This window comes from Fistularia commersonii, chromosome 1 (assembly GCF_037954325.1).
Source record: "Fistularia commersonii isolate RoL2024-O1a breed Wild chromosome 1, RoL_Fcom_v1.0, whole genome shotgun sequence".
NCBI classification, from domain to species: domain Eukaryota; kingdom Metazoa; phylum Chordata; class Actinopteri; order Syngnathiformes; family Fistulariidae; genus Fistularia; species Fistularia commersonii.
The window spans coordinates 25870756-25898331 of NC_141284.1; the positions used below are offsets into that span (position 1 = coordinate 25870756).

Below are 27576 nucleotides of genomic sequence, written 5' to 3' on the forward strand. Positions count from 1 at the left end.
GCCTTTTCCACTCGAAACTGCAGGTATAGATCTCTGCAGGTTTAGAGGGAAGAAGAACCTGTTTAGACCGCATCCATGACTTGTTGTGTAAGCCCAGGTCTTTGTTCGAGTCCCAAAACGGTTACCAAGAGAGGATCGGCCCTTTTTAAATGATCCGTATGCATCCAGACCTTTCTCGATTGCCGTTTTGCAATGAGGTGCCTTCAAGGCCTCCCAAATAAAGACCCTTGTTCCATCAGACGCTTTGAGTCCAGACCGCAGAGAAACTCAAAATATTCAACAGTGGAAATATTCGGCCGCCGAGCCGTAAAATAGCACTTCCGTAAAATCTATCATGGCGATTTCAATCAATCTCTTGTTTTTAGTTGCTTTGTTTTTCCATTGTGTACCTGCCCCTCTTCAGTCATTTCTTTTGTCAACCCCCCAAATGTTGGACAGGAAACACCTACAGCTAGATTTTAAAGCCGATGAAGAATAATAACGTGAACAAAAGCCGATCGGCAGAGTGTGATAGACAAGCTTTCGTTGCAGGTCTTTTCCTATGGTCTCTTTCAGTTGTTGTTGTTTTAATTGTCCTTTTTTACCACTTATGTGATAATTACCGCTGGTTATTGGTCGCCTGTCTGTTTCGCTGTTTGTCTGATGCCTTTATTGTTAAAAGCCTGACGTGAGTCTGCAAATTAACTCCAGCTAACACCTACTTACACTGTAAAGGCTGCGTCTCATTTTGATGTAACAAAGCTCCCATTCATCCTCTGTCAGATGCAGCGGTAAATAGATTTGAGCGCAGGAGCTGCAGAGTCCAGGGCTGTCAGTCAGAGTCCGTCTGCAGTCCGTCTGCCGGTTCCTGCCAGCAGTGGAAAGTGTCTAGAGCCGGCATGGCTGTTCGCACGTTCTCGATAGACATCGACGGGTTTAGCGCCCGAAAGCCACAATTTCAGACTTGTGACCTGCTTTCCATTCTGCCGTGCTGACTTCGGTGTGACCGGGGTGTGAAGACGGCAGAATTAATCAGGACTTTCAGAATAATGATCTGCTTTCAGTGTAAAATTGTCGTGTACCAAATGCACGAGAAACGGTTTAACCTTAATCAAAAATGTTGTTTTCATGAAGCGGTAGCTCAAAAGCATGTATGTTAAGCATGATGCACTTATTTCATTCAGTTGGTAGAGCGGGCGTCCCTCCTTTTTGGGAGTTTGGCCCTTCAATTCCCAATCCTATCTGCATGTCGAGGGCAAGACCCTAAACACCCATTTGTGCCCGATGGCCTTGCTAGCGCCCAGCATGCCGGCTCTGCCACCATCAGTGTGCGTTTGTGTGTGTGTGAACGGGTGAATGTGAACCAAGGTAAAGCGCTTTGGAGCCACAAGGTGATAACACTGCTATATGAGTGGGGAGCATCATCCATCCATTCAGTCACCCATGATCTATACCTTTTATCCTGCATTTAGGGTAGCGAGGGGAGTGTGTGTGTGTGGGGGGGGGGGGGGGGGGGGGGAGCTTATCCCAGCTTTTATTGTGCAGGCGGGGTTCGACCGGGACCGGTCAGCAGTCAATTACAGGGCTTCATATGGAGACATACAACAGATCACCCTCTGATTCACATTTCATATGGAGACGCACAACCATCCTCTGCGCTGTCGAACAAAAAGATACGGGAAAATCTTTCCTACCTCATGCTATAACCCTGCACAATAACTCACGTTAATCAGTTTCCTCATTGCCACTTTGCTTATTAGTTATTCCTGTACATTAGTAAATATGGGAGCCCTTTTTTTTTGGCTTATACACACAGAGTTTATTTATTGTTATGTGTATTTTTAGCTTGTCTTGTCCTTGTATGTCTTGCTGCTGCTTTTTCCCAAGCATGGGACCCTTAAAGTTCATCTCATCTCTCATTTACACGTATGGCTATTTATAGTCTTCAATGGACCTGCAGCATGTTTTCGGACACACCTACGAGCTAACCTTTATTAAGCGTCCTTTAATACAGTATCGTAACTCCGTGTCTGAAGTGTTTATATTTCTGTAAGGGGTTTGGGGCGGGGGGGGGCTAAAAGTGGCTTCTTATCCTCACTTCGGGAACCCCCCGCGCTAATAAGCTGTGGTCATGTCTCTCTGTCAGCAGGGGGGCACGTGATGAAAAGGCATTTTCCAGTAAACCATCGCTGAGGGCAGCTGAAGCTGAGAAGGGAGGGGACGTCGGTTCAGGCCATCTTGCTTCAGTCAGTCGGGGTCCGTCAGACTATTGAAGACCAACCCATCGGTTTTGCTGTGGTCGATCAGAAGATGAGCCTGACTGTACAGGACTGTGTTTATTACTTACATTTCTTGTTATTACTGTCAGTGTAATTATTGTTATTGTTGTTATATTTTTTTTTTTTTACCGACTATAACTCAGCTTATTGTTTTGCGAACAAACGATGGAACTTGTGAAGTTTCACGAACAACGCTTGTAAACCCTGTGGAAAAGGGTGGAAGGACTGTAACATAAGCCACTTGCATCTTCTATGTTGTTTTTTTTTTTTTAACAAGTTATATTCCTCAAGGAGACGCACTTTTATTTCAACGACATGAGTTAAATCCTTGTGTCTCTCTCTCTCTTTCTCTCTCTCTCTCTTTCTCTCTCTCTCTCTCTCACTCTATCTCTGTCTTTTTTTTTTCAACAAACTTGAATGCTTTACGGGAATCTTCTGTTTTGTGAGCCGGCCCTGTTCTTCGGCCAGAGAGGTTTAACTTATTGAGAAAGACTCGCTGTTTTTTCTACCTTTTTCACAAGTAATGCATCTATGCTTCGATAATGTAATTAAAAAAAAGGATAATTGATTTGCCCCCTTTTTTCTGTGTGTGTGTGTGTGTGTGTGTGCGTGCGTGCGTGTGTGTGTGTGTGTGTGTGACACAGATGTCCTTGCAAATAACTGGCAGTTTATTCTTTTTTTTCCTTAACACAGGTATGTTGTCAGGTCAAATTACAAAAGAAAGCAATTAATTACACAAACACATGTATTCTGTAAGCAAAAACCTGAAGATGACTTACTAAAAACCAGCGCCGCTTTCATGTCCAGCAAGTTTTTCAATTCCTTTTTTTTTTTTTTTAGCTTATGTAGCCGCCACCTTTGAAGAGCTAACATGAACTTTTCTTCGATACAACACACAAGTCGGACCTGCTGCTGCTGCGAGGAAATTAACAGGTATAATGCCTTTGTGAAAGTCAAATAGTCAGCATTTACAAGTACTTTGCATTGCAGAAAAACATTACCTCCCTCTGACGGTGTTGCAAGCAGGTGTGTTTTTGTGCACAACTTGAACTCCTGGCTGCTCCAAAGTCAAGGCTGGTTTGTATACAGATGATAAATGATGATGGAGGGATTTGTTATTGGAAATACTGCTGTAAAATTCTTGTCACCGGTGTCTTTGTTTCTGGAGCTGAAAAGTCATAAGCATGATTTTTGTCTTACTGATTTAATATGTCAAGCTATGAAATGCTCTGGATGGACGTCAGTTCTAATTAGTTTGGTAATATAGTCTGTGCTTTTTATTCATTGATTAATTTTCTGAATAAAAGCCTATTTAAATGATCGAAACGCTACAAAGTAAACAACTAATAGATGAATTCATATGATTAAGCACGATTTCAGGTGAATTAACTTAGTCTTTTCTTGAGTTAGTTATGCTAGCAATGGCTGCGTGACAATCAAAGATTGCTGCTTCTAGTTCTGCAGTCACACACACACACACACACACTCACCCACATGAACACAAGAACACACTCACACCCACATAGCCCTCATAGGTAGTGGGTTCCACGTTTCCTGACGCTTACGGCTAGAAGTGCAAATAATCTGATTGTCTCACACTGGCAATGCATTGAGCATCACTTTAATTTGAAATATTCAAAAGTGAGTACATCACAACCAATTTTTATTCTCCGATGCCAAAAAATATCAGAGTTTCTGTTTGATCAGCTGTTGTATAACCTGTTGAGATGATGTTTTTCAGGAACGTGTAGTCCCAGCCGTGAGTCTGAAACAAGGTGTGGCAATTTCAAACTATTTATTAGTTTGTTATGCTAAACTGACTTAGGCTAAGCAGTTGTCTGTCTTTGCATGCAAGAGAGGGATTTTTTTTTTTCCTTTTCTTTATGAAAACAATAGGAATTGAGGTTAAAAATAATAGCATTTCAAAGAAAGTCGGTGTGTCTTATTTCTTTGGGGTTAAAAGTCACATGCTAAGTGATTTGACAGGACATAAAGCTCATGGAAATGAAAAAAAAAAGTTGTTCTTGGGAAGACGCTTGATGTTGAGAGCCTTCAGTCTCATGAACTTTAAGCTCTGACTTGAACCCCAGCAGGCTGGTGATTCTTCTTACCCTCAACAATCTAGTCAGCCATCAGCTGGGCTTCAACCACATTTTGCAAGCTTAACATCCTTATTTTACCACAGCAGGAAGGTTTTTTTTTTTTTTGTTTTTTTTTTTTTAATATATATCTCTAAATTTGAGGTTTTGAAAATGTATTTGTTTTTTCACTTCTGTGTTCTGCAGTTCTGTAAAAGTAAACCATTAACCTACACCTACATTTTAATTATGGGAGAAAATACCTTTATTGTAGCCAATAAGGAAATTGCTTGTCAGCAGATGAACAACAGAAAAAACAAGAGCGTGCATGTTCGAATAAAGTGAGTCCACACTGTGTAAATGCAGTTAAATATAATGATTCCACAAGTATTTCAGCTGTGGGCTACATCAGAAGAAACTGAGTCACTGTGTCTTAGAAGTCAGTTATGGGTTCAGTTTGTCTCCTGGAGTAAAAACAAAACAAAACTGGAAACACGTGAAATTGGAAAGGACTCGCACTATCTGTGTTCCTGTGTATTTCGTGCTCAAACTCATGCTCTCGTGTTTTGGGCTGCAGTCAGTAAAGGATAAGACCCCGTGTTTAAAAATAAAACCAAGTAGAATGCAAGTTATATTTAGAGAAATGTCGGTCAAGTGTTGTGGTGAACCCAAATGACACAGCTTGGAGTCAGAGACAAGTCATTTAAAATTTAGGAAGAAACAAGTCAATTAAACTAAAAATAAATGAATCAAATCAGCTTCAAAGAATCAAAGTCAAATCTCAGAAAAGGGCAGAATAATTCTTGAAATTAGACAGGAAAGTGTTTTACAGATTTCTTACAAAAAGTCAAGGTTATATAACTGTTACAGTGGAGTATGTATTCTAACCACTAACTCATGTGGACACACCTCTTGTCTACTGCTCTAAATTTAAACAATGCATCATTGAAATACAGGAAAGGCTGCCCAAAAACAATATTTTAGCTTTTTAACAAAGTATTTGTCTTTACCACTCATGACATGACAAAAAAAAAAGGAAATTTGTCTGTGAAAGATTGGATTCCTGTATTTAGGTCAAATTCAGAAAAAAGGGTTGAGGGTATTTATTAGAATTATCATTTTAGCAGACAAAATATTAAAACCGCTCTATATTGTTCAGTTATTTGAATACACATCCCATAGGTGGGACCAATGACGTAGTATAATGTTTTTTAAGCTGAGCGCGAAGCTGCCGACCCGGGATCGAGGCTATCCAATATTTATTATTGTTCACTTAACTGCCAGTTTCGGACAACGCCGATTGGCGAACAAAATCATCATGTGTGAAGACCCATCTCATCTTCATAATGTAGATCTTTTAGTATCTGCTTCTGGTGTCAAGTTGAAAACATATCTGGTTAATGGAATGGCCTGAGCTTACAAATAATATCATAACGCTGCTTTTCAAATTACCAGCCTGAGAAGTTATGGACATGCCATGGCTGATATTTCAGTTGCATCCGCTGTAACAAAATCATGCAATTTGTTAGCAGGTGTGTCTCAATGTACGTCGTGTTGTTGTATCGCAGAAGCGCCGTTACTGGAGATCCATCACAGTGTGATTATGCTTTTTTATTAGATCACCAGCAAAGTTTATCTCCATTACAAAGAAACCATTACACTTCCATTATGGTTTATTGCTGTGGTTTGCATCATGAAACACTCTCCTACATGTGACACTTCAGCCACTGCTGTCCCTCATCCCTGGTCCTGATCATGACTTTTGTTTACTTCCCACAAACACAGCAGTCCAATCTGTAGTTGATGCACCACCGTATTTCACCATAAGATGAAAAGCCTGGCATTATTCGCGCACCCCAGTGTCAAAAGAGGGTAGGGTGAAGCACAAAATGTTTTCAGTGCAAAATCTTGTTAAAACAGATAATCTACATGGCCGTCAACCTTCAGAAACAATATAAATGAATAGCAACATGGAGACGTCTCCACGGAGAGCCTGACACGTGAAGCTGAAATGAAAAGGACATTATTTATGAGACGGTCCGAGCAGAAAGCTCCCCTCCCTGGCTTGAGCTAACACGCTCATAAAAGTTGCTGTGAGAATTAAACTGATAAATGTCTACAAAGCTTACATTTTAAACCAGAAATCAGGCATTTCGCTGAAAATCTCTCGTAAAAGGATAGGGCTCATTAATGATTGAATAATGTGGGAGTCATTAATGTTTGCCCTAGTTATTGAGAAATTTCACAGGATATGTGAAAAGGGACCTTCTGGTGATGCCCGAGGAAATACGGGGAGGAATTATACAACACCAAAGGAAAGTTTTGGAAAACTGAGAAGAAAATTACTGAGGTCTTAAAGAGTTTGCATCCTTTGAAATAAAATGAAAAAAAAAAGCTTTTGTCAGAAAAAAATGGAACATTTAATTCAAGCTCCAAATTCTTAAAAAAAAGCTTGTGTTTATGGTTCATTATGTCCGTTTCACCGCATGCCTTATAACATCTTGAATCACTTCCATTTGCACAGTATGTACTTTTAAAGGACTCCTCATCAGCAGAGGTTAAATGCAAATATTTGTTCAACGTCATCTTAGACATGACAAGGTCGCTGTTGCGTCAACAAACACCAGTATCGCAGTGTCTGCTTTCCAAGCCTGGCAGAAGTACAAGTAGATATTTGTCAGCTTTGGTTTCTACTGGATGTGGAAGAGTTGTAACATTGGCCATCGGTTTGTGGGCTCATGTATAGAATTCTTGCTCTGACCATCTTCCATCGTCACTATTTGTGAGTCGTTTGCTCATTTGAATTGGATGAATTTTGATTATGAGACGCTGAACTTGCACCTGCAGGCTAGCTTCACCGTGAATTTTAACCAGTTGCATCGCCGGTTTTATCAGAAAATCAACACAACGGTCACTGACGGAGATTTATATCTATAAAATGACACGATAAATAACGAAATCTCATGTAATAAATCGGAGCGAAGCTTTTTTTAATCATCGCATTACAATTCAGGGGTCTGCCATGGTCATAATATCCTGTAAGCATTAAGACGAGACATTATTAGATACTGCTCTGGTTGCTTCCTGTGTTCCTGCATATGTGTGAAATTATTACACCTCCTCAACCTCCTACAGCGTTCATCCTGGTCGAAGCCCGCTGAGAACCACCTGAAAGTGTGAGTAAAATCGTCCAAAGGAATGAAGAATGCTGAGCGCTAGGGCTTCATTTAGAACTATGTGTGTATTATTTGTGTGCAGTCTTCTGACAAACATGCATTTTGGCTCAAAATGCAGTGAGTGCTTCAAAAGTATGTTGCCTCCGTCATCACTACTACAAGGGCGCATTAAAATAGAGTAAACATGCTGGTTGACTGTTTCCACAGCCCTGGAGCAAATACACCAACGAAAAACAGCAAGTACAACCTCTTACCTACTCTGAGCTTGTTAATGGAAAATAACAGCAGGAAGTCAAGCTGGGATTTCTCCTCTACTGTATCCATGTTTGGCATCATAATTAATGATGAATATGATGGAGTAATCTTAAGTTAGCGGCGAGTGAGGATCATTTCAAACTACAAATTTGCTGGTTTGTCAATTGTATTGTTAACCTGTCGACGTCTTCCAGGGATTCATCGTGTTAAATCGCACTGTACATTTTCAACAAATTTGTATTTTTGACAGGGGCATTTTTGTAAATGCATTTTGTTTGGTATGATACCCGATAACTGCGCTGTCCCTTCAAAAGAACTTTGGAATGTGAGGTGATCCTCATGGAAAGTTGAATGTGCAAAGACGCAAAGCTGCAGATATTTTTGGAAACAGGAACCTAAACAATGACCTCTCTGCTTGGCAAGGAAATCACTGACCCACCACCAAAGTTGTCTTTTTTTCCCCTTTCAGCTCTTCCCTTCAGGGGTCGCCACAGGGAATCATCTGCCTCCAGGTAACCCATAACTCTGTATCCTCTTCCTTCACACCACCTAACTTCATGTCCACCTTCTTTATATCCATAAATCTCCTCTCTGGAGTTCTTCTCAGCCTCCTGCCTGACAGTTGCAATCTCTTTTACACGGAAATTCACTATCCATCCTCTGTACTCGTCCAACCGTCTAAAACTGGCTTTTCTGATTTTCTCCATAACATCTCACACGTCCTGTCCCTCTGATGCTGATCCTGTCCATTCTCATCACTCCTAAAGAGAACGTCACGTTCATCTCCGCAACATCCAGCTCTGCTTCCTGTTCGTTCTTCAATGGCACCGTCTCTCTACCATACGGCATCGCTGATGTCACCGTACACCAATGTTCCCTGTCATTTTTCATATCTCTGGGCATATAGACAACCTCCCTGAGCACACTAAGGACCACTGTGAGCAACATTAGATGTGCACGCTGTGGCCACACACCAGTATCACACCTGGGATCATAACTTCCAGTTAGTCCATATTTTTCCATCAGAAAACTTGCTTACTACTTTGGCTTCGCTGCTTGTTTTGCAGAGCAGACCTTTCTTACTTGAAAAAGAAAACATCCCACCCGGTTTCACCGCTTGTTCTTCTACCTGCACATACTCCGACAGCCGTTCCAACTTAAAAGAACGGCATTTCTTTTGTCCTTTGGTTTGCTGAGTGCACGTAACACATTCACCGTCCGCTCGTTTCACCATGATAAGGGGTTAGCATGTTAGCATTAGCACCACACTGAAATTATTGTTATATAGCGTGTACGGGCAGAACACGTGCGCAAGTACTGTCAATGCCGTGATTGGCCGTTAGCGTTATTGCATCGTATCGTGTGATTGGCTGGACACCTGTCACTCAAAGGGTTACACAGCAAAATGATACAGAAAAAAATGTTACATATTTAATTCATTTGCAGTGCTCTCTCTGCGCTGGATCGGTTTTCTCATGCGCTGAGAGTGTGCGAGAGTGTTACGACTCCTTAATGTTAAATAACTCATTTGATCCAAAATACGCATTTGCATAGGTGTAAAAAAACGTTGCTCTGCTACAAAGCTAGTTTTCACTACTGCGGGGATTTTAGATGCAGCTTTGGTGAACACATTCTGCTGCCATCATTGTTTGGATTTTAATGATAATTTGGTTTTTATTTTCTTGGATAATTTGTTGTTTTTTGGAAAGCTAACTTTAGCATACTTATTTCCATGTTTGGACATAGACTGGACTATGACAACCGACGCTCCCGCATAACGCAAAAGACATACCGTTAATATTCTTTCAATCACAAACGTATTAGTTCTCTTGTCTTCCATCTGCATCAACATTATTTTGCAGGTAACATGATCGGCATGAATTGTGGGAAATGTAGTTTATGGTTTGAATTATTTATTTTAAGACAATCAGACCTTTGAAGACGTTCTCGCGGGCCAGATAAAATGATGCGGCAGGCCACATTTGGCACGCAGGTCTTTCTTAAATTCTCCACTTTCTTTATCTCTCGCTCTCATTCGTGCACGTGTACTCTTTCTTGCTGTAGCTAAATTTAATTCGTCTGATTTATTTCCCTCCACCTCGAGACTTTTCTCCACCTGTTCACTGCTCTCACTACAGATCATCTGAAAACGTCATCGCCCAAGGAGATTCTTGTCTAGTTTCATTGTCAGCCTGTCCATCGCCGAACAGCCACCAAAATAATTGCCCATAAAACGTATCATTGTGACATAAGATTGTTCAGCGACGCTTAGCAGGAGTTCAAGCTAGCGTTGCAAGTGTTGCAAGTGTTATTTGCAGTCCTTATGTCCTCTATTGTAAGTCGCTTTGGATAAAAGTGTCTGCCAAATGTAATGTAATGTAATGAATTTCCCTGTCGTGGGATCAGAAAAGTCTTTCTTATCTCTTATTTTAAAACCACGTGGTTTGATTTGATTGTTGCGACATCAGCGCTGGGTGACAAGCATGCTAACTTCTACAAAGGACTGGAAGCCTAAAACCTCTGGAGGGGCATGTCATCTTGTAAGTTGGAGCTCCAAAGAGGCTTAAAAACACAAATATGGCACAACAGAATCCCTAAATTTCAGGCAAAAACGCCTCTGTTGTGCGAGGATTAAAGTGGTTAGCATCGATTAACTGGTTAGCATGTTTGATTTTATCAACAGGTTAGCACCTTTGCTAGTTAGCATGTTTGCTTCATTTAAAATACCGAGTTTTATTTCTTTATTTCTTTATTTATAGGTTTTATTAAAAAAAACAGAAACACTGGACAGCTGTAACTAGTCATTTAAAACGAATTCAACTTGTTTCCAGACTGCAAGGTGTGAGCCTCGCTAACGGGGGAACCAGAGAGAGGGGATCCAGCGGAGCGGAAAGGGTTAAAGCCGGGGATGAGAGCAAGCTGCGCCGAGTGTGTCTGAGCATGTGCCGCCGCCACCGCCGCAGCGGAGCCGGGATGTGTCAGCCTCAGTTCCCGTCGCAGAGCCGAGACGCGGCGGACGACTGTAAGCCGGAGAGGGAAACGGACCGGGACCGCCTCGCCGGCCAGTGAGTCACCGGAATCGGGAGGCAGGAGGTGGGTCGTTGGAAGCCGGTCAGTCCGGCGACATGTTCGGGTGACGGAAGCGTGTCCGTTCGCGGTAGTTTACTTTCTGTCTTGTCGCCAGTTTTTTTTTTTTCCTTTTCTTTATCGATTCGAGCCTGTTCGCCAGTTGTTTGTCAACTACCACCGCTCACATCGCGATCATATTTTTTTTTTTTAATCTCTTTACACCTGTTCAATTCGGGACGGGACCAGCGGTGCAAGCTCATAAAAATGCTCCGCCGGTAGCCCCGTCTGTCTGGCCCTGCCTTGCGGTACCCGGTGAGGGCACTTGGTGAGTCCAGAAGTCATTTTTCGAGCCAATTCCGGCGACTTGTCTCCCATTTATCACCTTTTTTGAGGGACTTAAACGCACCGCAGCGCAGCGCCGTGCTCGGCTCGGCTCGGCGTGATGCTGCAGCGGAGTCCCAGCAGCCGGGCCTGCGCACTGGCCACCGGCTTCCATACACAAAACATGACGACTTTGGACGTCCAGAATTATTATTATTTTATTATTATGACCCCGTCGAATGTGTCTGCAGAGCCAGGTTGGATATGTCGTGATTGCACCGGCTCAATAGTTCCCTGCAGTGATGCTGCCGTGCAGGAAAACGCTGCTATATGAGGATGTTTCCAAAACCCCCCTCATTGATGTTATACCATATAAGGCCTGCGGTTCACTATCATCATTTGGGGAGGGGGGTTGAGATAATCCCTGCTGCTCCCTCAGTAGCCTATATTTCCCCTCAGCTTTACACCATATTGATATTTTGGACCTATTTTTAACCCGGGCTCCAGCTTTCAAAAGAACCCAGTGGGATACTGCCCACTTCAGCCACGAAAGCTGGTCTGAATTCATCCCCGTGCTCCATTTTAAAGCTTCTGTCTCTTATTTGGACAAATTGGAGTTATCCATGCAGCTAAGAGTGAATAATAGAAAATCACCTTTATTTATTTATTAAATAAAATAAAATAAAAAAGTGTTTATACTCTTACAGGTACAAGGTTGACCGAGATGAGAGTTAATATAAATTGAGCTTGACCCAAAGAACAGACAAGTTCACGGGCTCACAGTAAACTATTCATGATGCATTAACTGGATTGAAGTTGGCCTTGATGAAAACAGACTCGAACTCAAAAGATAGATTTAATCAGCTCGGCAAAGAGTTTTGGCGTCAAATCGGTATTCAAGTGATGCCAGGATGTTTAAGATACCTCTGTGTTAATTATCAAGGGTTGTAATTCACATTTAGCTGCGCTTTTAATCAGCGTTAAAAGGATAAGTCAGATTCCTCGCTAAACGATACTCGAAGTGAAATCAAATTAAATAGATTTTGCTGTTGATGAACTCAGAATCTGTTGTTCCGCCAGTGTTCTTGAGGGGACTGCTGTGGAAGTCACACCTTGTCTTTTACAATCGGCACAGATGGAATGGGGGTCAGGGGGGTAGAACTTCTTCTTTTTTTTGTTTTTTTCTTCAGACCTGTCAGTGGAGGAAGTCACAGAAAGAACTTGAAACGGTGCCAGCTGAAACTGCGGAGCCGCTCTCTTATCACACCAGAGATTTCGTCATATGACTGTAAAAGTTTTCCCATCGTTCTAACGCTTCACGCAGGTGGCGAGGCGTAACAGCACGATTTCCCCACATTGAAGCAGGCTACTGACGCCTTGAGATCAGGTGATAGGTCTGCTCCATATTCTCGTTGGCATCTTTGCCACATTATCTACTCACAGCAAAACTGGGTGACTTATAAAAAAGTAAAATGTTACAGTTTTTTGTTAATTTCCCCGTAACTTCAAAGCAGATTTTTTTAATATATAGTTTCTGCCTTGATTTTAGGATTATTCTTTGGAATAAAAAAAAAAAAAGTGACCCCAAATTTTTTCATGTTATTCAAAAACCTTAAAGAAAACAGAAACTCAAAAGAAAATAAATAAATAATCAAATTTAAAAAAAAAAAGGTCGCCATATTACTTTTGATCAGTCAGATTCAGAAAGATGCGTAAAGATTTTTTTCACCCCAGGCAATCTGTGTTTTGATTCAAATACGAACAATTTATGGCCTGTGTTCTTCAAGGGAGAAAAGAAACCCCTCAAAATAGAATATTTCAGCTAGATGGCTTTCAGCATCTATCAATCTGCTGTTCAGCTTTGCAGCATCAACTATACATACTCAGCCATTGATTATAAAGATCCTTTGTGTGACAACACACACATACACACAACACACACAGCCTTCCATTAGAGGCTTTAGTCTCCACGAGGGACCGTGTCAGTAAATCTCACGCTTCCTCTGTAGCCGTTCCAAGATTTCTAATCTATGGGTCACGGCCCGCATCCAATTCAGGACAGAGGGCTTAGCTCCAATGTCTTAGGGTCTTTCATTAAAATGTAAAGAGCTCAAGAGCCGTAATGAGTGTGTAGGGGGATAAGGGGGCAAAGAGGAGGGGGGGGGGGGGCATTATTAGAAATACTCTAGAAACTCTAAAGTGCACTTATGGTAACTATGCATATAGTTGTTGGATGGGCAAGAGAAAGATGGCCTTGCAAGGCGAACAATCGGGGGCCGTGGAGCCCGTCGAGGCCCTGCGGGTGAGACCGCTGAACAAAACCAGGCTAAAAAGAAACGAGAGGAAATATATCTGTCAGACGGTTGACGGCTTTTGGCAGCTAAATGTCATCTGTTTACATTTTTAAGAGTTGCGTGTTCGGTCGCTCTGGTGGTTCTGTCATTTTTCCTTTACTTGATTTGCTTGGTTGTGGGTGCAGCTGAGTGTCTGCAGGGCAAATTAAAAATGAACTTAAAATGTTTTGTTCTTGAAATGATTGGTAAAATTCAGTGGAATTACCAGTCGGTGGAGTACCAAATTAGCAATGAGGCAAAATGCTTTTTTCTTTCCTCATGCCAACGACAATGTTTCCCTCCATCTTCTGCTTGGATGCAATATCAAATTTGTGTGTTGGGCAGGGAAAGAAAGGTACAATGAAAGATATTAGGTCGACTGGTTGCCTCCACTTTTCGTTTGGGAAAGCCCGGTGTGTTGGACTGTTTTTATTCATTGCAGTGTTTCATTTTTGGAATCTTGGAATTTCTGTGTGATTTGTTTTTATATGGAATCAAGAACACTTTTCACTGCGGGAGAATAGCAAGAATGCATATTTTCTAGAGTCACAATGACTTTTAAAGTATCAAAAAAGGTCTAAAAATCTCTTTCTTATTTCATTTTTTTGAAATATGTCATATAGTATCTCACAAAAGTTTGAACAATTGTGACAAACAGTTTTTTTTTCCTTTTTTTTTTTTAATCCTTGTTATGACATCATGAAATGTACTTTCTGTCATTTGCTTTCTAGGCAATGTGTGGGAATTTCTTTGCTTGACTGTATCTGCAGAATTAAATTTAGATATGTTTTTGTGTGCATGAACCTCAACTTCCAATCACTTAAACTGACCTGGATATTGATAAAATCCCTTTTTTTGCAATTTGCACTATTCAACTTTCACATTCTATCACTTTAGCTTAATTCTTAATCATGTGAAATATAGGTAGTTGCACACATAAAGACATAAATATAATGTTGGGTTTCCCTATTAATTATTTTATGTATTCAAGTAATTTAACGACCTTGTTTTCAAAGCTTAAGAGTTTTCTCGAGCAAAAATGAGGAAATGTAAGACTGCCATTTAATATTTTTTGGCAGCAATGTGCTGAAATATGTACAAAATAATGGTTTGAAATTAAATCAATCCTTTTAATGTATAATCTGGCCATTACACAAGTGGTGTTTTAAAAAAAAAAAAAAAAAAAGCTGGAATCACTGAAAACCTCTCATTGTCTGCAGCGAGTAGGTTCACAACATGAGCGGCTAACAATCTTCCCCAACAAATCAGCATGTCAGTGTTCGCAAAGTGCCTAATCCTTGATCACGTGACCGCGTGATTTGACTAGAAAAACCTGAATCTAAATCTTCAAATAATCTCTACATTCATATCCTGTCTTTCACCGAGTCACATGCTTGGCGCAGTGCTCGAGTCCAGTGCCGAGTTCTTCATGTACTTATCCCATGTCCTTATGAAAGAACGCCCACTATCACTTGCTGACAGCTCTACATTTTTGCAAATGCTTTGTTGATAGGTCGAGGGAAAAGAGATGGAATTTGCAGATCGGATGGTGTTTTACTTGGACATCAAGACTGTTTTTCGATCTCGGTTTACATAAAGCCCCTCCCCCAACACCAACGCCAACACGCCTCTTGTTTTGCTCAGGCTTTCACCTTGCAGCTATAGAGAGGATGCCTACTATAAAGTTATATGATCCTCCGAAGGCTGTGCTGAGTCCAGGCTTTTAGTCTCGGCGCCCGTGGCAGCTCTCCAGCTCGCATCAGAGGCCACTCCTGATAGATACCCGGATACTTTACGCGCATCCGGGGGGAATCTTTGGGTTTCCGAGGCTGGAGGGCAAAGACGAGACGAGACGAGCCGTAGTTTGAAACCCTGCTGGGAGAATTGGCCAAGGTCAATAGAATGAGTTGGTGTCACCGTGACGTTTATCACCAGGTGAATTACCGTAGTATTTGTGTTTTTTTTGCATTGATGGTCTGAGGAAATTCAATTTTGCAATGAATAATGATTATTTAGAAACAAGGATTGGTGATGCTGGATGATTTCGGAACATTTTTTGACTCCACCGACCTCTTACAACCCCATGCTGAAATAACTTCTGTTGATACCTCCTCCTTTGGGGCACACCCAGTTGGCGTGCTTGTATTTCCTCCTGCTAGCAATGCACAGTGGAATTTATGTGACAAAACCCAACAAAGAGGGGAATTAAGAGATTAAAATGTTCAGAAAACCTGCCCGTAACTTTCTTGAGGTGTCCTGAGCAGGAGATTTACACCCGGGGTGACGAGGTTTTCCTGCTGCAATATTTCTTTTATTTAAATGGCCTCAAATACAGTTGGATAACATTTTCCATACCGACCCGGTGGGTCACCGACCCTTTTGCCGAAATATGAACATCAGTGCCGGACACGCGCGGTAAATATTGCTGAATCTTGTTTGTGCCGTGTTTATGGAACCCTGAGATTTGTCTCCGCAGCGCTCAAAAAATGTGTCATTTTCCAAAAAGCGCCGTGCCGTTGCGATGGCACGGCCATAACTTTTCATAGGTCTCTGTTGCTTTGAAGAAGTCTTTCAGTGAACAGCTTGCATCATTTTCTTTCTCAAAATTGGCATTTTGACGGCGAACAGTGTTTTCTTTCTTCGTGAAATAAACTGATCACATCTTTCTCTCCAAAACGTAGTCACCAGTGTTCATCAGCCACGTGGGTTGGATGTCACGGTTTCGAGGAGCACAAACTGTGCCGATTGCTGTTTCCTGTCTGGGACGATATGTTCAGCGGCTTTTTCTTTTTTAACTTTTATAGTTTTGCCTAGATTTCAAGCATTCTGTTGAAATCACAGTTTTGTGTTCATCACAAATATGACCAAATTAATCGAGGCAAAACACATCCAGTCTATTTTGCTCCGCGACACCCGGCATCTGTCCTTGCTTCCCGATGTGCTCCGTCCTCCGCGTGAGGTCGTCTGCGGCTTTCTGCCGATTGACTCATTGACCGGAGGGCCAGTAATTTCCCCCCGTCCGATAAGGCAAGACAAATCGCCGGCGTCCTGAGTTGTTTGTTGAAGGACAAAGTCTGCAACCGGAAACGCCGCGTTGGATCTTTAGAATTTTTTTTCTGTCAGATTCACCCCTCTGTGCATTTTGCTAGGTCTTTACACCTAAATAGCAGACAAACAGGAGAACCAAGAGAAGAAACACATCCCAGCCCCAGGACTTTGGGGGGGCACTTCCTGCCCTTGGGTCACGATTTGGATAAAAGATGTCTGATGCTGACTGTTCTCACACAAGTAACAGAATTTATACGATAAATCATATTATGGTGGAAGACTGTGCCAATGCTTTACAGCGTTGCTGAGTCTCTGCTACAAGGAGAACAGTAAGGGAAGCGCTGGATAGTACCGGTACACACACACGGCTGGAAAGTGACCTTCTGAAAATCTGCATCGGCCTGGGATCTTTGTCGCAGCCAGACTCCCACAGCTCCACGAGCAGGGATTAAATGGTGATGCAAGGTCACCGCGTTCGGTCTCTGATTTTAATCACCGTGTCGAAGATCTCAACTGTCAGTGTGCGGCTGTAACTGTAAAGTCACCTCTGCGCGCCCCTCCTGACTTCGCCGGCTTCCTTTTCTGTGTTTACCTTGTGTTTTGGGGGGGGTTCCTGACAGACGCAACTGCCCCCTTTCCAACGTGAACCTTTCGCTCCTACTCATTAACTGGCTTCAGTTCACCGGTCAAAGTTCTCCGTCTCCGTCCTCAGATCTCAGTGCTCCTTGCTTCAGAAACGCCCCCCGCCTGCACCCGCCACCGTCACAAAGCTCCATCACATCTACCACTCTGATCACCATCACACAGTGATATCCCGTCGCGGGGTTCAATAGAGTGCAGCGGTGATGTGGGGCGCCACAGCCGGCGCTGGCGGGAGCCTGAATAATCGATACTAATGAGAGGGCTGGTGGCTCGGTGGGCGATCAACCTAAAACAGCTGTAACTACAGCAGCAGAAGCCCAATCGAATGACTCGCCACGTGTGAACCGTGGCATGCCGGAGCCACGACTCAATAGATATACCTTAACACACACAGGGTTAAAAGATGCTGAGCATGTAAGCGTCCCTGGTTCGAGTTCATCCTGGTATGTAATGATAAGTTTCAAATCAGTATGCTGTTAGGAAAATATGGGTTCATGTTAAGGTTAGGGCTGAAAATGGGACCGGAGCAGCTGCGGGATGGGCAGGAGTAAAGGTTATTCCCCTAGTCGCCGGTCAAGGAAAACACCCTGAACCACGCGCTCGCTTCTGGCTTCCGACCGCCTTGGAAACGCGTTTGATCAGCGTTTCGTCGCGGGTCGAGTGACTCACAGGTGATTATTGGTTGAGCTGAGAATCACAAACACCCGCTTCATCTCTGTTTCGACTTGATCTCGCTTTTGAATGACGAGGATCTTGTTTTATCATCACTCTTCACAAAGTCCACCTCTTACTAAACGGTACTCGAAGGAACGTCCGCCGGATCTATTTATAGCTGATAAGGCAGCTCACGGGTTCTAAAACCAATCTATTGACGACTGCTATCTGCTTGTGAGACAGCATGACGAGCGCTTTCTAGCGGAGACTGCCTACCGAAGATAGCAGCCTTGTCGGCAAAACATAGCTGAGACTTTTCCATCGCGACGAGCGGTTCAGTTCGCTAATCGCGGAGCTCGGGAGGTGTGGAGATCTTGTTACGGAGTCGGCGCCGTTAACCCGCGCCAGGTCGACAGGCCCTGAAAGAAGATTCCTCAAAATGTCGGCTCTGATGCCGATGGGGAAAAGTTACCGAGCCTCTGCTGACGTTCGCGTATTGTCAACTAATTTGCGCGAGGGTACAATGTCGCCGTGTTACACCTTCAAAAACGCAGCTTGACACAGGGCCGCTTTGACAGATGAGGAGGACGAGAGGAGAATTTCCTCCGGGATGCCGTGAAAGGACGGTACGTGGGGTTTAAGGGAGGTCACGCGGCCCCGTTTGCCGGAGCTCGGTTTCTCACATAAAGCCCTTGTTCCTTGTTTGGGAGAAATCTGCTAATCCTTGTAGGCCTGGTCTGGGCCCTAGCCAGCCGGCCTTTTTGAAGACAAAAAAAAAAAAAAACGCCTTTTGTTCTTCAAGAAAAAGGTTTTGTGCTCCTCGCCTCTCTGCGTACTTGTATGACTCTGTGTAGTTATGATCCATTTTACAACGGTTGCCTCTAAAAGCGCGGCCTTCGTCTCCTTACTCCCCGGCGTGACGCTGTTTGCCCTTCGTGTTCTTTCACAGGACACGCGATGTGATAAATGGGGGTAGAGGAGGGATCGGGGGCTGCGTGGGCCTCCTGAAACCCGACACCGGACCTGTGTGCGTCAAGCTGTGGGATTTGGAAAGCGAGCACATGATGTAGGCAGTCAGATGATGAAGCTATACCTTACATAAGGAAGTGCCTAAGTCAGTCAACAGAAAGCAGCGGTTATTTTCTTTACCCTGTCCTGAATTCAACTTTGCCACCGTTTGTTTGCTTTGCAAGGACGTTTATCAGTCATATATGATAAAATCTTTAACCCCGGGGTGAGTTTTTTTTATTTTTAATTTATTTTTGGATAATCGCGATCATGGAATCGCTTCTAGTGGATTAAAAAACCTTTTAACATAGACATACTATCCAGGTTGTTTAGTGCACTTTGGCGGTATCTATGGGACACAGTCGATCACCCTCCTGATAACTTGTCGCCATTGGCCATTTATACTGGAACGAGATTGTCATTGAACAGGAGGTCAGGTCGATCTGAAGAGTGAAACGAAACTTGATAAAAGGCGAGAGATCCTCGTTTATTTCGCGCTCTTTGTTTTTCCTCATCTTTCAGATCCGCTCCTCATCCGCCTCGACACGATCAGGCCAAGCGAAGATGGCGACCATGGAAACTCCCGGCGCTCCCGTGCCTCTGACCGCGCTTTCGCGCTGGTACCTTTACGCCATTCACGGCTACTTCTGCGAGGTCATGTTCACCGCCGCCTGGGAGTTCGTGGTCAACTGCAACTGGAAGTTCCCCGGCGTCACCAGCGTGTGGGCGCTTTTCATCTACGGCACCTGCATACTCATCGTGGAGCGAATGTACCTGAAGCTCCGCGGCCGTTACCCCGTGCTTCTACGCTGCATAATCTACACCCTATGGACGTACCTGTGGGAGTTCGGCACAGGTCTGCTGCTGCGCCAGTTCAACGCCTGCCCCTGGGACTACTCGGAGTTCCGCTACAACTTCATGGGGCTGATCACGGCGGAGTACGCCGTCCCCTGGTTCTGCGCCTCCTTCATAATGGAGCACCTGGTCATCCGTAAAACTCTGCGATTGCGGTTCCACGAGGGGCCCGAAGACGGGGGGTCAAACCATCGGTCGGACGCCCGCGGCGGAGGACGGGCAGAAGGAACCTCGGGGGCCGGGAGGAGGAGAGACAGGAGCAGAGGGATCGAAAACAGCGCTAACGGCTACCTTAAAGGGGAATGATTTAAAGAGAAGTTAAAGGGCACGGTCTGATAGCAGCCAGATCGCCCTGCCACACCTGTTCTTCCGCCCACAGCCACTTTCATGATGTCCTCCCGGCGCTGCGAGCGGAGGGGCAGACAAACAGTACCGTCGACTGGTTTGATGCGCAGAGGTGAAAGGAATATCACGACAAGCGGGGGGAAACAAAAAAAAAAAAAAAAGGAAACCGGGGCTCCCGAATCACTCACTGCGTGCTCCACGTCCAGCAGAGGCCCGGTAACTTCCTACAGCCTCGTTTGTCGCGACTCATAACACGCCCGCCTCTCTCGGCTGGGGTCGGACCTCCAGGAGATCAGGGTCCTCTGGCACCGAGGGACCCGCCGACCAAACCGGGATTACACGTTCAATCTGTCTCGTCCCATCAGCTCCTAAGACTCGGGGATCAAAAAATGATTACCGTCGCAAAGATTAGTGTTATCGGACCAGATCCATAGGACACTGTGTCTTGTACTCGTGGACAGTTCAATCTAGTTGAGAGCAGAACGCTTGCTGCATTAAAATATACATTATTAAGACGTAGCTGCAATTTTCTTTTTAAACAGTCTTTTAATATTATTCCAAGTTCTGTAGTGATGTAGCTACGAGAGGATACTTTAAGAGCAGAACGCTCAGCCGGACACTAAGCATCAGCTTACGCAATGGAGAATGTTGTTTTTGAAATAAATGAGGACCACTCGAGCCTGGGAGGGGGGGCGTCGTCCTCCCGTAACACACATCCTCAACAGACTAGCTCACCTGGCAGCCAGTGTTTGTTTTCCGCTCGGACAGAAAAGTCTCTTGATGGGTTCGCACGTTTTCCCCCGTTAGCTTTGACTGAGAGCATGTTTTAAGTGTCCTTGAGGACGAGGTGGGTTCGCAAGCCGCCCCCGGCGGCCAGGCGGCCTTTGCATGGCAGCTCTGCCGCCGATCACTGTAGGGCTCAATGTGTTTGTGCTTCAGGCTAATGCGATGCATTCAAAGGCACTAAATAAATACAGTCCATTTGCCATAATTGCAGGATTGTGTTTGGACAGCAGTGACTATGAATCATAAAAAAACAAACTTCCCTTTTTTTTTTTTTTTTTTTTAAAACAGGTTCTCTGAAAGCCTCGTCATGACTCACAGTCTGCATGTCCGATTTGCCTCCTTTTGAAAAACCTGTATTTCAAATTTTCATTTGCCATCAGGAAATCCGTGCCACGATTCACCTGTGAAACATCAGTCTCGCCTGAAACAAAAGCCCAAACATAAAAAAATAAATACTTGGAAAGAACCCCCCCCCCCCAGATATCCATGAATTACATTTTTAGGCAGGAAAGCAAAAAGTCCAGCAGTGACAATACATAATGGAAAGATGTTTTTTTTTTTTGATTAAATGAAGACACCCTCACATTTCACCCGTCAGATTCCGCAGTTGGACCTGTTGAACCGCCAGTAAAGATAATTCTCAAAACAAACTTAGAGTGTCTGAAGTCACGTCTCAGTTTCCCATCCTCAGCTCTGCTGTGGTGTCGGTGCCGGGGGAAATGTGGCCCACTGCAGTGATTTTGCAGATCTGTTTTTTGAAGAAGGAGCGCCGGATCAACGTTAAAGATCAGAAACGGGCCTGACAGCTTCCGCCTCAGTAAAGGTTTAAGGCAGAAGAACATAGTGTTCCTGCATTAACAGTTGGCTTGACAAGCGATCATTCACTCATTCATTATCTATAGAGCTCATCCTGCACTCAGGGTTTTGCAGGGAGGGGGGGGCGAAGCCTATCCCGGCCGTCAATAAACGAGAGGCAGGGTTTCTCCCGGGACTGGTCACCAGCAGAATCGCGTCAGAATTGAACCAGGGAGCGTTTTACGAACAATTTTCCACTCTTTGTGAATTCTAAAACGGCATATAATCTTAATCTGCGTTCCCAGCAGATGATTGGTGTGACCTTCATAGCTGTGGCCGCATCGACCTGCAGTACCCCCACTTCCCCCTGCACCCACTTCCAACCTTCACATGGTAGACATGACTGATCGTAGATGAGATGCTGCCACCTGGTGGCGTGTTTAATAACTGCAACTAAGGGGAAAAAAAATCAACAGTATTGCCTTTTTGCCTTTATTCATTAATTTTGAGATTTTTTTTTTTTTTATCATTTGACACAAACCATAAAGTTCAGATTCAATCATGATGTGAGCTTTTTACCGGGAATAAACCAGGCATGCAGCAGATTCTTTATCCGGCTTTCCTGCTCTGATGGGACGCATAGTTAGAACATGCACATGTTTGGAGATGTATTTGCATCACGTGAATGAACAAATATCTGCTGCGTGTGAACAGCGTGTTTTACAAACACAGGGTCTCAGTATATGCATGTACAGTACGTTTAAACTGAACTGAAACCCTGGGTTTTTTTTGCATGTCCGCTTTTTTTCCCCCCATTTTTTTTTTCCCCTTCCAAACTTTATCGAATATCCCCATTTTGTTCTGTAATGATGATTATTGTATTTTTCAATTTTTAGAAATGTATAGATTTTTTTAAAATTGAAAGAACTGTATATTATATCACTAACCCTGGTTGCGTATGTGTATTATTTTTCAATCTTTGGGATTATGTGTATTTATTTGGTCATGAAATGTATGTTTCAGAAGTCATTATTTTTGCTAGCTGACAAAACATGTACATCGAAGACGAGGCGGCGGGAAGATCCCGAATAGCCAACTGAGAATATGGTGTAGTTTTATTTATTTGTTTTTTTTACTATTTTTATCATTTTTTTGTCATTCCTTAAGGAACAAATAGGATTTTTTTTCCTCTTCCCGCAGGCAGTGTTTGGTCACTGTCGGGCCTCTCAGGGGTCACCTATCATCCGCCACTCACGTTGTTTTTGATAACCGTGAATTTCTTAACGTAGGGAGATTTCTATCGGTTCCGCAATTTTCCGTAAGCGGGTCAGAAGTGACCCTTTTGCATTTCCTATGGAAATATTTCAGGAGCTTTCCTCTCTCTCTCACCTTTACCAGGTATTTTCTGCGTTGTGTGGACCGGCGTCTGAACTGTGACCTGCGTCCATCCGCGAAAACAATTCCACATTCCGCCTGCCTTCAGTTTCAACCACTTATCGTTGTTTTTCAGATTACGATTGTTATTATTATCATTATTATGATGGCAGAATTGTTAAAAAGAAAACACTTAACATTCTGTATATGTGTGAAATTAAACATGTTAGTATAATAATTTAGTAAGGTTGTCTATAGTGATGAGATAGAAATGCAAAATACTGAAAAACAATGGCGTTGATGTTAAAAAATCTTTCTTTTTAATACACGGAAGAGTGTCAGTTCCCTGATTTTTCAGTTAAATATCATGTACATGTTTTGTCAGCGCCTAATTTTGTAACAGAATTTCTCTCTCGTAAAAACACTGAGTGCTCTCATGCTTGTCTTCCTCAGAAATCAGATAAATGCATCAATACCGAAACAAACTTCCTGGGCCGCCAGTTATTTTCACTCATTAAACACACACACACACACACACACACATAAACACACACACACACTTGCTGGTTACCACATCAAATAACCATATTTCATTATGTTTGGCTGACAGATGATAACAGCTTGCTATTTTTCAGCAATATAGTAGCTGAGCATAATAGTAACTCGGTAATTAACATTTTATCTTTTAAAATGTCTTCTTTATCTTCCGCATCTATGCACAGACGGGTCTTTGCAAGTGTGTAATGGGTTTCCTCTGGCGTACGCAGCGCTTTTATATTTTCATAAGGGTTTTTGTCCAGGTTTCATGTTTCGGCTGTTTGTTATTATAGGCTGGAAACCTTCAGTCTGATCTGGCCTCAGGCCCGGATTGACTCTGTGCGCCGCCCCGGGGCGACGTGCCCCCTCCTCACACCCTGTATGTAAGATGTGACATTTTTTTAATGCTAAATTAACTCTTCATAATCAGACGGCTGGTCAGTGGCGGGCGACTGTCCATTTGATCATTTTATACGATTTTTTTCAGTTCTTTTTCTTCCATTTTCTCATCAATGACGATCATTTTCTCGCGAGGTCTTGTTCATCTTTGGATGCTTGTTTTAAAGATTATTATTTATCATTTTTCCATTGTTTATATTCAGTTTATGTCAGTAATCGGGTAATTGATTTTTGTATTTAATTCTTTTTTTCTCTTTTACAAATCCATTGTTTACATATATATTTCATTATATTCAGTTTATGTCAGTAATCGGGTAATTGATTTTTGTTTTTAATTCTTTTTTTTCTTTTACAAATCCATTGTTTATATATATATATATTTATTTTTTTAATTCAGTTTATGTCAGTTATTGGGTAACTGATTTTTGTTTTTAATTTTTTTTTCTTTTGAAAATCCATTGTTTATATATTTTTTTTTTTATTTCTGAACAATGTGTACACAGACACAGCCATCAACTTCTGCATTTTCTTCAACTAACTTTATTTCCTCTTTCACTTCATCTTTAAATATTCTTTCCATATATATACATTTTTCTGCTTTTGCTTTCTAAGGGCCTCTTGCATGACTATCCTGTGAAAGATCATTTCTTTCTGCACTCTTCCAGATACCGTCAGGGGTCCCTGCTCTCTCACCCGGAGGCCTCCTTTTTTTTTGAGCGGCAGAAGCCAACCCGGTAAGCCCGATCGTTTCGATCGATCGATTATCCATCGGCGTCCGGGTGAATTGAAAATACAATATGACAGCACATGCTTGGCCACACGGGGGCGCTATTTCACAGTCGGAGAAACCCGAGCTGTCGGGTCACCGAGTCGTCACAGCGCAAGTTAAATCTGTCAAGAAAGGCGTTTCGACGAGACGCGGGAACCAAATTTTGGTTTCCAATCTAACTCGGCGGATCGGACGTTCGCAAAAACACGACACGTTGTTGAGTAGATTAAACCCGCGTGTTATGGCTCAGGCTCTTTTTTTTTTTTTTTTTTTTTGTTGTCCTGCGTCACACGCCTCGCAATAAAAGTTCATTCAGATAATTCTGCACGTTGACGGCAAAGGAGCCCCGGAGCAAACCTTTCCATCACCCCCTTGTCTTCTTTGCCACACCTTGTGTCAGGTAATGACAATCTGGGTCAGGTACGAGTCCGGGCAGCTGCCTCAATAGGCTTCAAGTTAACTGCAGCCTCAGGCGGCGTTCACTCCCACTACCTACCTGGATGAGGGTGTGTCCACTTCACTGCCCCACTAATGCATGACAGCAGCACACACACACACACAGACACACACACACACATTGTGTACTCAAGTAGGAGCGCAGATACTCGGATTTGAAAAAACAACAAAAAGTCTCGGAAGACGATCTTTACATAAGTTAAAGTGTTCGGACGTCCACAAGCTGTTTCTTTTCAACTTAAATCACATTTGGAAAATAATTTAAATGGTAATATTAACATGAACGGGCCTCCTCTGTTTAGCTGTCAGGGTCAGCAATGTGAAACTTGTTGGTAAATCAAATGGCAACATATGGGAAATGTTCTAAAAAAAAAAAAAAATTAGATTAATGAAAATAAGTCTCAAGCAAATCAATAAAGTTTATATGCGTCTTTTTCTTCCTTATCTCCGGCGCGTGTGATTGATCTTCTGAAGGAACTTTATTTGACGGCTTTTTTTCTGAGTTACTTTGTAAAGTCGAAATCCGCCTCGATGTCGGGAAACCCGAAATGAAAAGCAAAAAATAAATGCATAAATTCACGATTCAGCCGCTTAACGTAGGGCTTCTGTTTGGAAAATCTTTGATTAAAACGACGGAGTCAACGTAGAAACTTGTCAGAGAAAATGACAAAACCAAATTTAACCAAAATACTTAAAATACCTGCAAGTTTTGGACTTAAGTACTTCCCACCTGTGCAGTAATGGCTCGAAACTGCTGTTGACACGCGGCTCCTCGACCATCCTCCAATCACTCACTGTCACTCCAAATATGGAGATCCACAACCTGTCTTCTGTTACCTCATGCTTATTCCGGTCTGTTTAAAGACTATGTGTGTGTGTGTGTGTGTGTGTGTGTGTGTGTGTGTGTCAGCCGACTGTAATTTCTATGGTTTCGCTGGGCTTTGTGTGTGTGTGACTTCATTGTTGGCTGTGTCAGGTTTCTAGTTAGTCTAACAGGAAGTGCAGGTAGATAGAAGTCCAGGGATTAGCGTGGCACAGCCTCTGCAGAGACGTGTGTGTGTGTGTGTGTGTGTGTGAAGGCACAAAGGGCCGCTGTTCTGAATGTCAGGACGGCGTCGGAGAGCGTTGGGCCGAGCGACAGCATCGCGGCCAGTTTGTTGAGTGTCAGGGAGGGTTTGTGTGCGTGTCTTGCGGAGGGTTCGGGGGGGAAAAGACCTTAAACATTTGCATTTCCACTGAATCAGAGCCCTCAATGGAGGGGAAAACTTGCTTGACGTGTCGGTGAATGCATCGCCGCTCCTTCGCCGAAACACATTCATGCCTTCACAGGTCTGGAAGGGCCTTTTTACTGGCCCTGGAAAACTTGGGGCTTTTTTTTTTTTTTTTTTTTTTTGGACTCACTTTTTCCCCCCGTGAGGCGGCGCGGCACGGGAGGGCTCGGAGGTTTGGATTAGCCGGGGGGGGGGGGGGAGAAGAAGAAGAACAGCCCATTGATGGTATACTCTTCCTCTCGTAGTACATTTCATCTATTCTTGGAAGTTTTTGGTCTATTTTCTACCGTTGAGCTGGTGACATTTTTTCCAAACATTTCAAAAACTGCAAAAATAACAAACAAGACCTCTGAACGTGAAGGTGTCGTGTCAGGCTGCTCTTGAAGTTTCAAGGTGACTGAATTTGAGAAAACAAGATGAGGTAATATGGTCACTATTATTATTCAATTTTCACACGTGCACTGACACACGTGCTAAGGTTACTGAGACATTATCAATGAGACTCCACTAGTCAGGGCTTCTGCATTTAAAAATAAAACGGTAATGCTCTCCAGTATGCAGGATATTCACTTTTAAACAGGCCGCTTGATCTCTCTCACACACACACACACACACACACACGCACACACAGGCATCGGGAACATGAATTACAATACTGGTATATCCATTAATAACCGAAAAAACATCTGCATTTTCTAAAAAAAAAAAAAAAAAAAAAAAAAAAAGGTATGTGTTCTATATTTTGAATGATGTATTATCAGATGTAATTAATTATCAGCAACACATACAGAGGAGTAGATATTAATCTTGTCAGCGACAGACGTATTTAGGGAAACTAGAAGTGTTTCCATGAAGTTAACATTCTTTCTCCGCTCTGCTTTTCTTGAATTTCGACCGAGCGGGACAGATTTCTGGATTTCCGACAAGCCAGGGAGCGATCCTTCCCTGGGCCCAGGTGTATTCCCTCAGGTAACCTTTAAAACGCGGCTCCTCGCTATCCATTTCCTGTACGGGGGCATGTGAAACGAGAACCTGGCGGTGCCGGAGATGAGCTCAAAGAGCAATTAGACGGCAGATCTGGACAGAAACCCGGTCCAGGTCGCGGTGATTCTTGCTCTCTCTCTATCCGCCCGCATCGGATGAAAAA

The 27576-nt window shown here is 43.1% G+C and overlaps 2 protein-coding genes across 7 annotated transcripts in view; both read left to right on the plus strand.

Annotated features, from left to right (window-relative positions):
- mta1 (metastasis associated 1) overlaps positions 1 to 2822 on the plus strand; it is a 45823-nt gene extending 43001 nt beyond the window's left edge. The window contains exon 18 of one of the 2 annotated variants that reach the window (XM_086156793.1): positions 2126 to 2822. The gene's annotated coding sequence lies outside the window, so the exon portion shown is untranslated. The remainder of the gene's footprint in view (positions 1 to 2125) is intronic. The other variant, XM_086156802.1, reaches the window with a different exon arrangement.
- A 7781-nt stretch (positions 2823 to 10603) lies between these two features.
- Positions 10604 to 20217, plus strand: tmem229b (transmembrane protein 229B). Of its 5 annotated transcripts, none has more exons than XM_086156843.1 (2): positions 10604 to 10832; positions 19365 to 20217. In XM_086156843.1, exon 2 carries the CDS (start codon positions 19407 to 19409, stop codon positions 20001 to 20003), a length of 597 nt encoding a protein of 198 aa, XP_086012969.1. In that variant the 5' UTR covers positions 10604 to 10832; positions 19365 to 19406; the 3' UTR covers positions 20004 to 20217. The 5 variants fall into 5 exon arrangements, with proteins under 5 accessions (XP_086012969.1, XP_086012951.1, XP_086012941.1 ...); XM_086156825.1 differs by having other exon boundaries at positions 10609 to 10860; XM_086156815.1 differs by lacking the exon at positions 10604 to 10832 and adding an exon at positions 17746 to 18460.
- The last annotated feature ends 7359 nt before the right edge of the window (positions 20218 to 27576 follow it).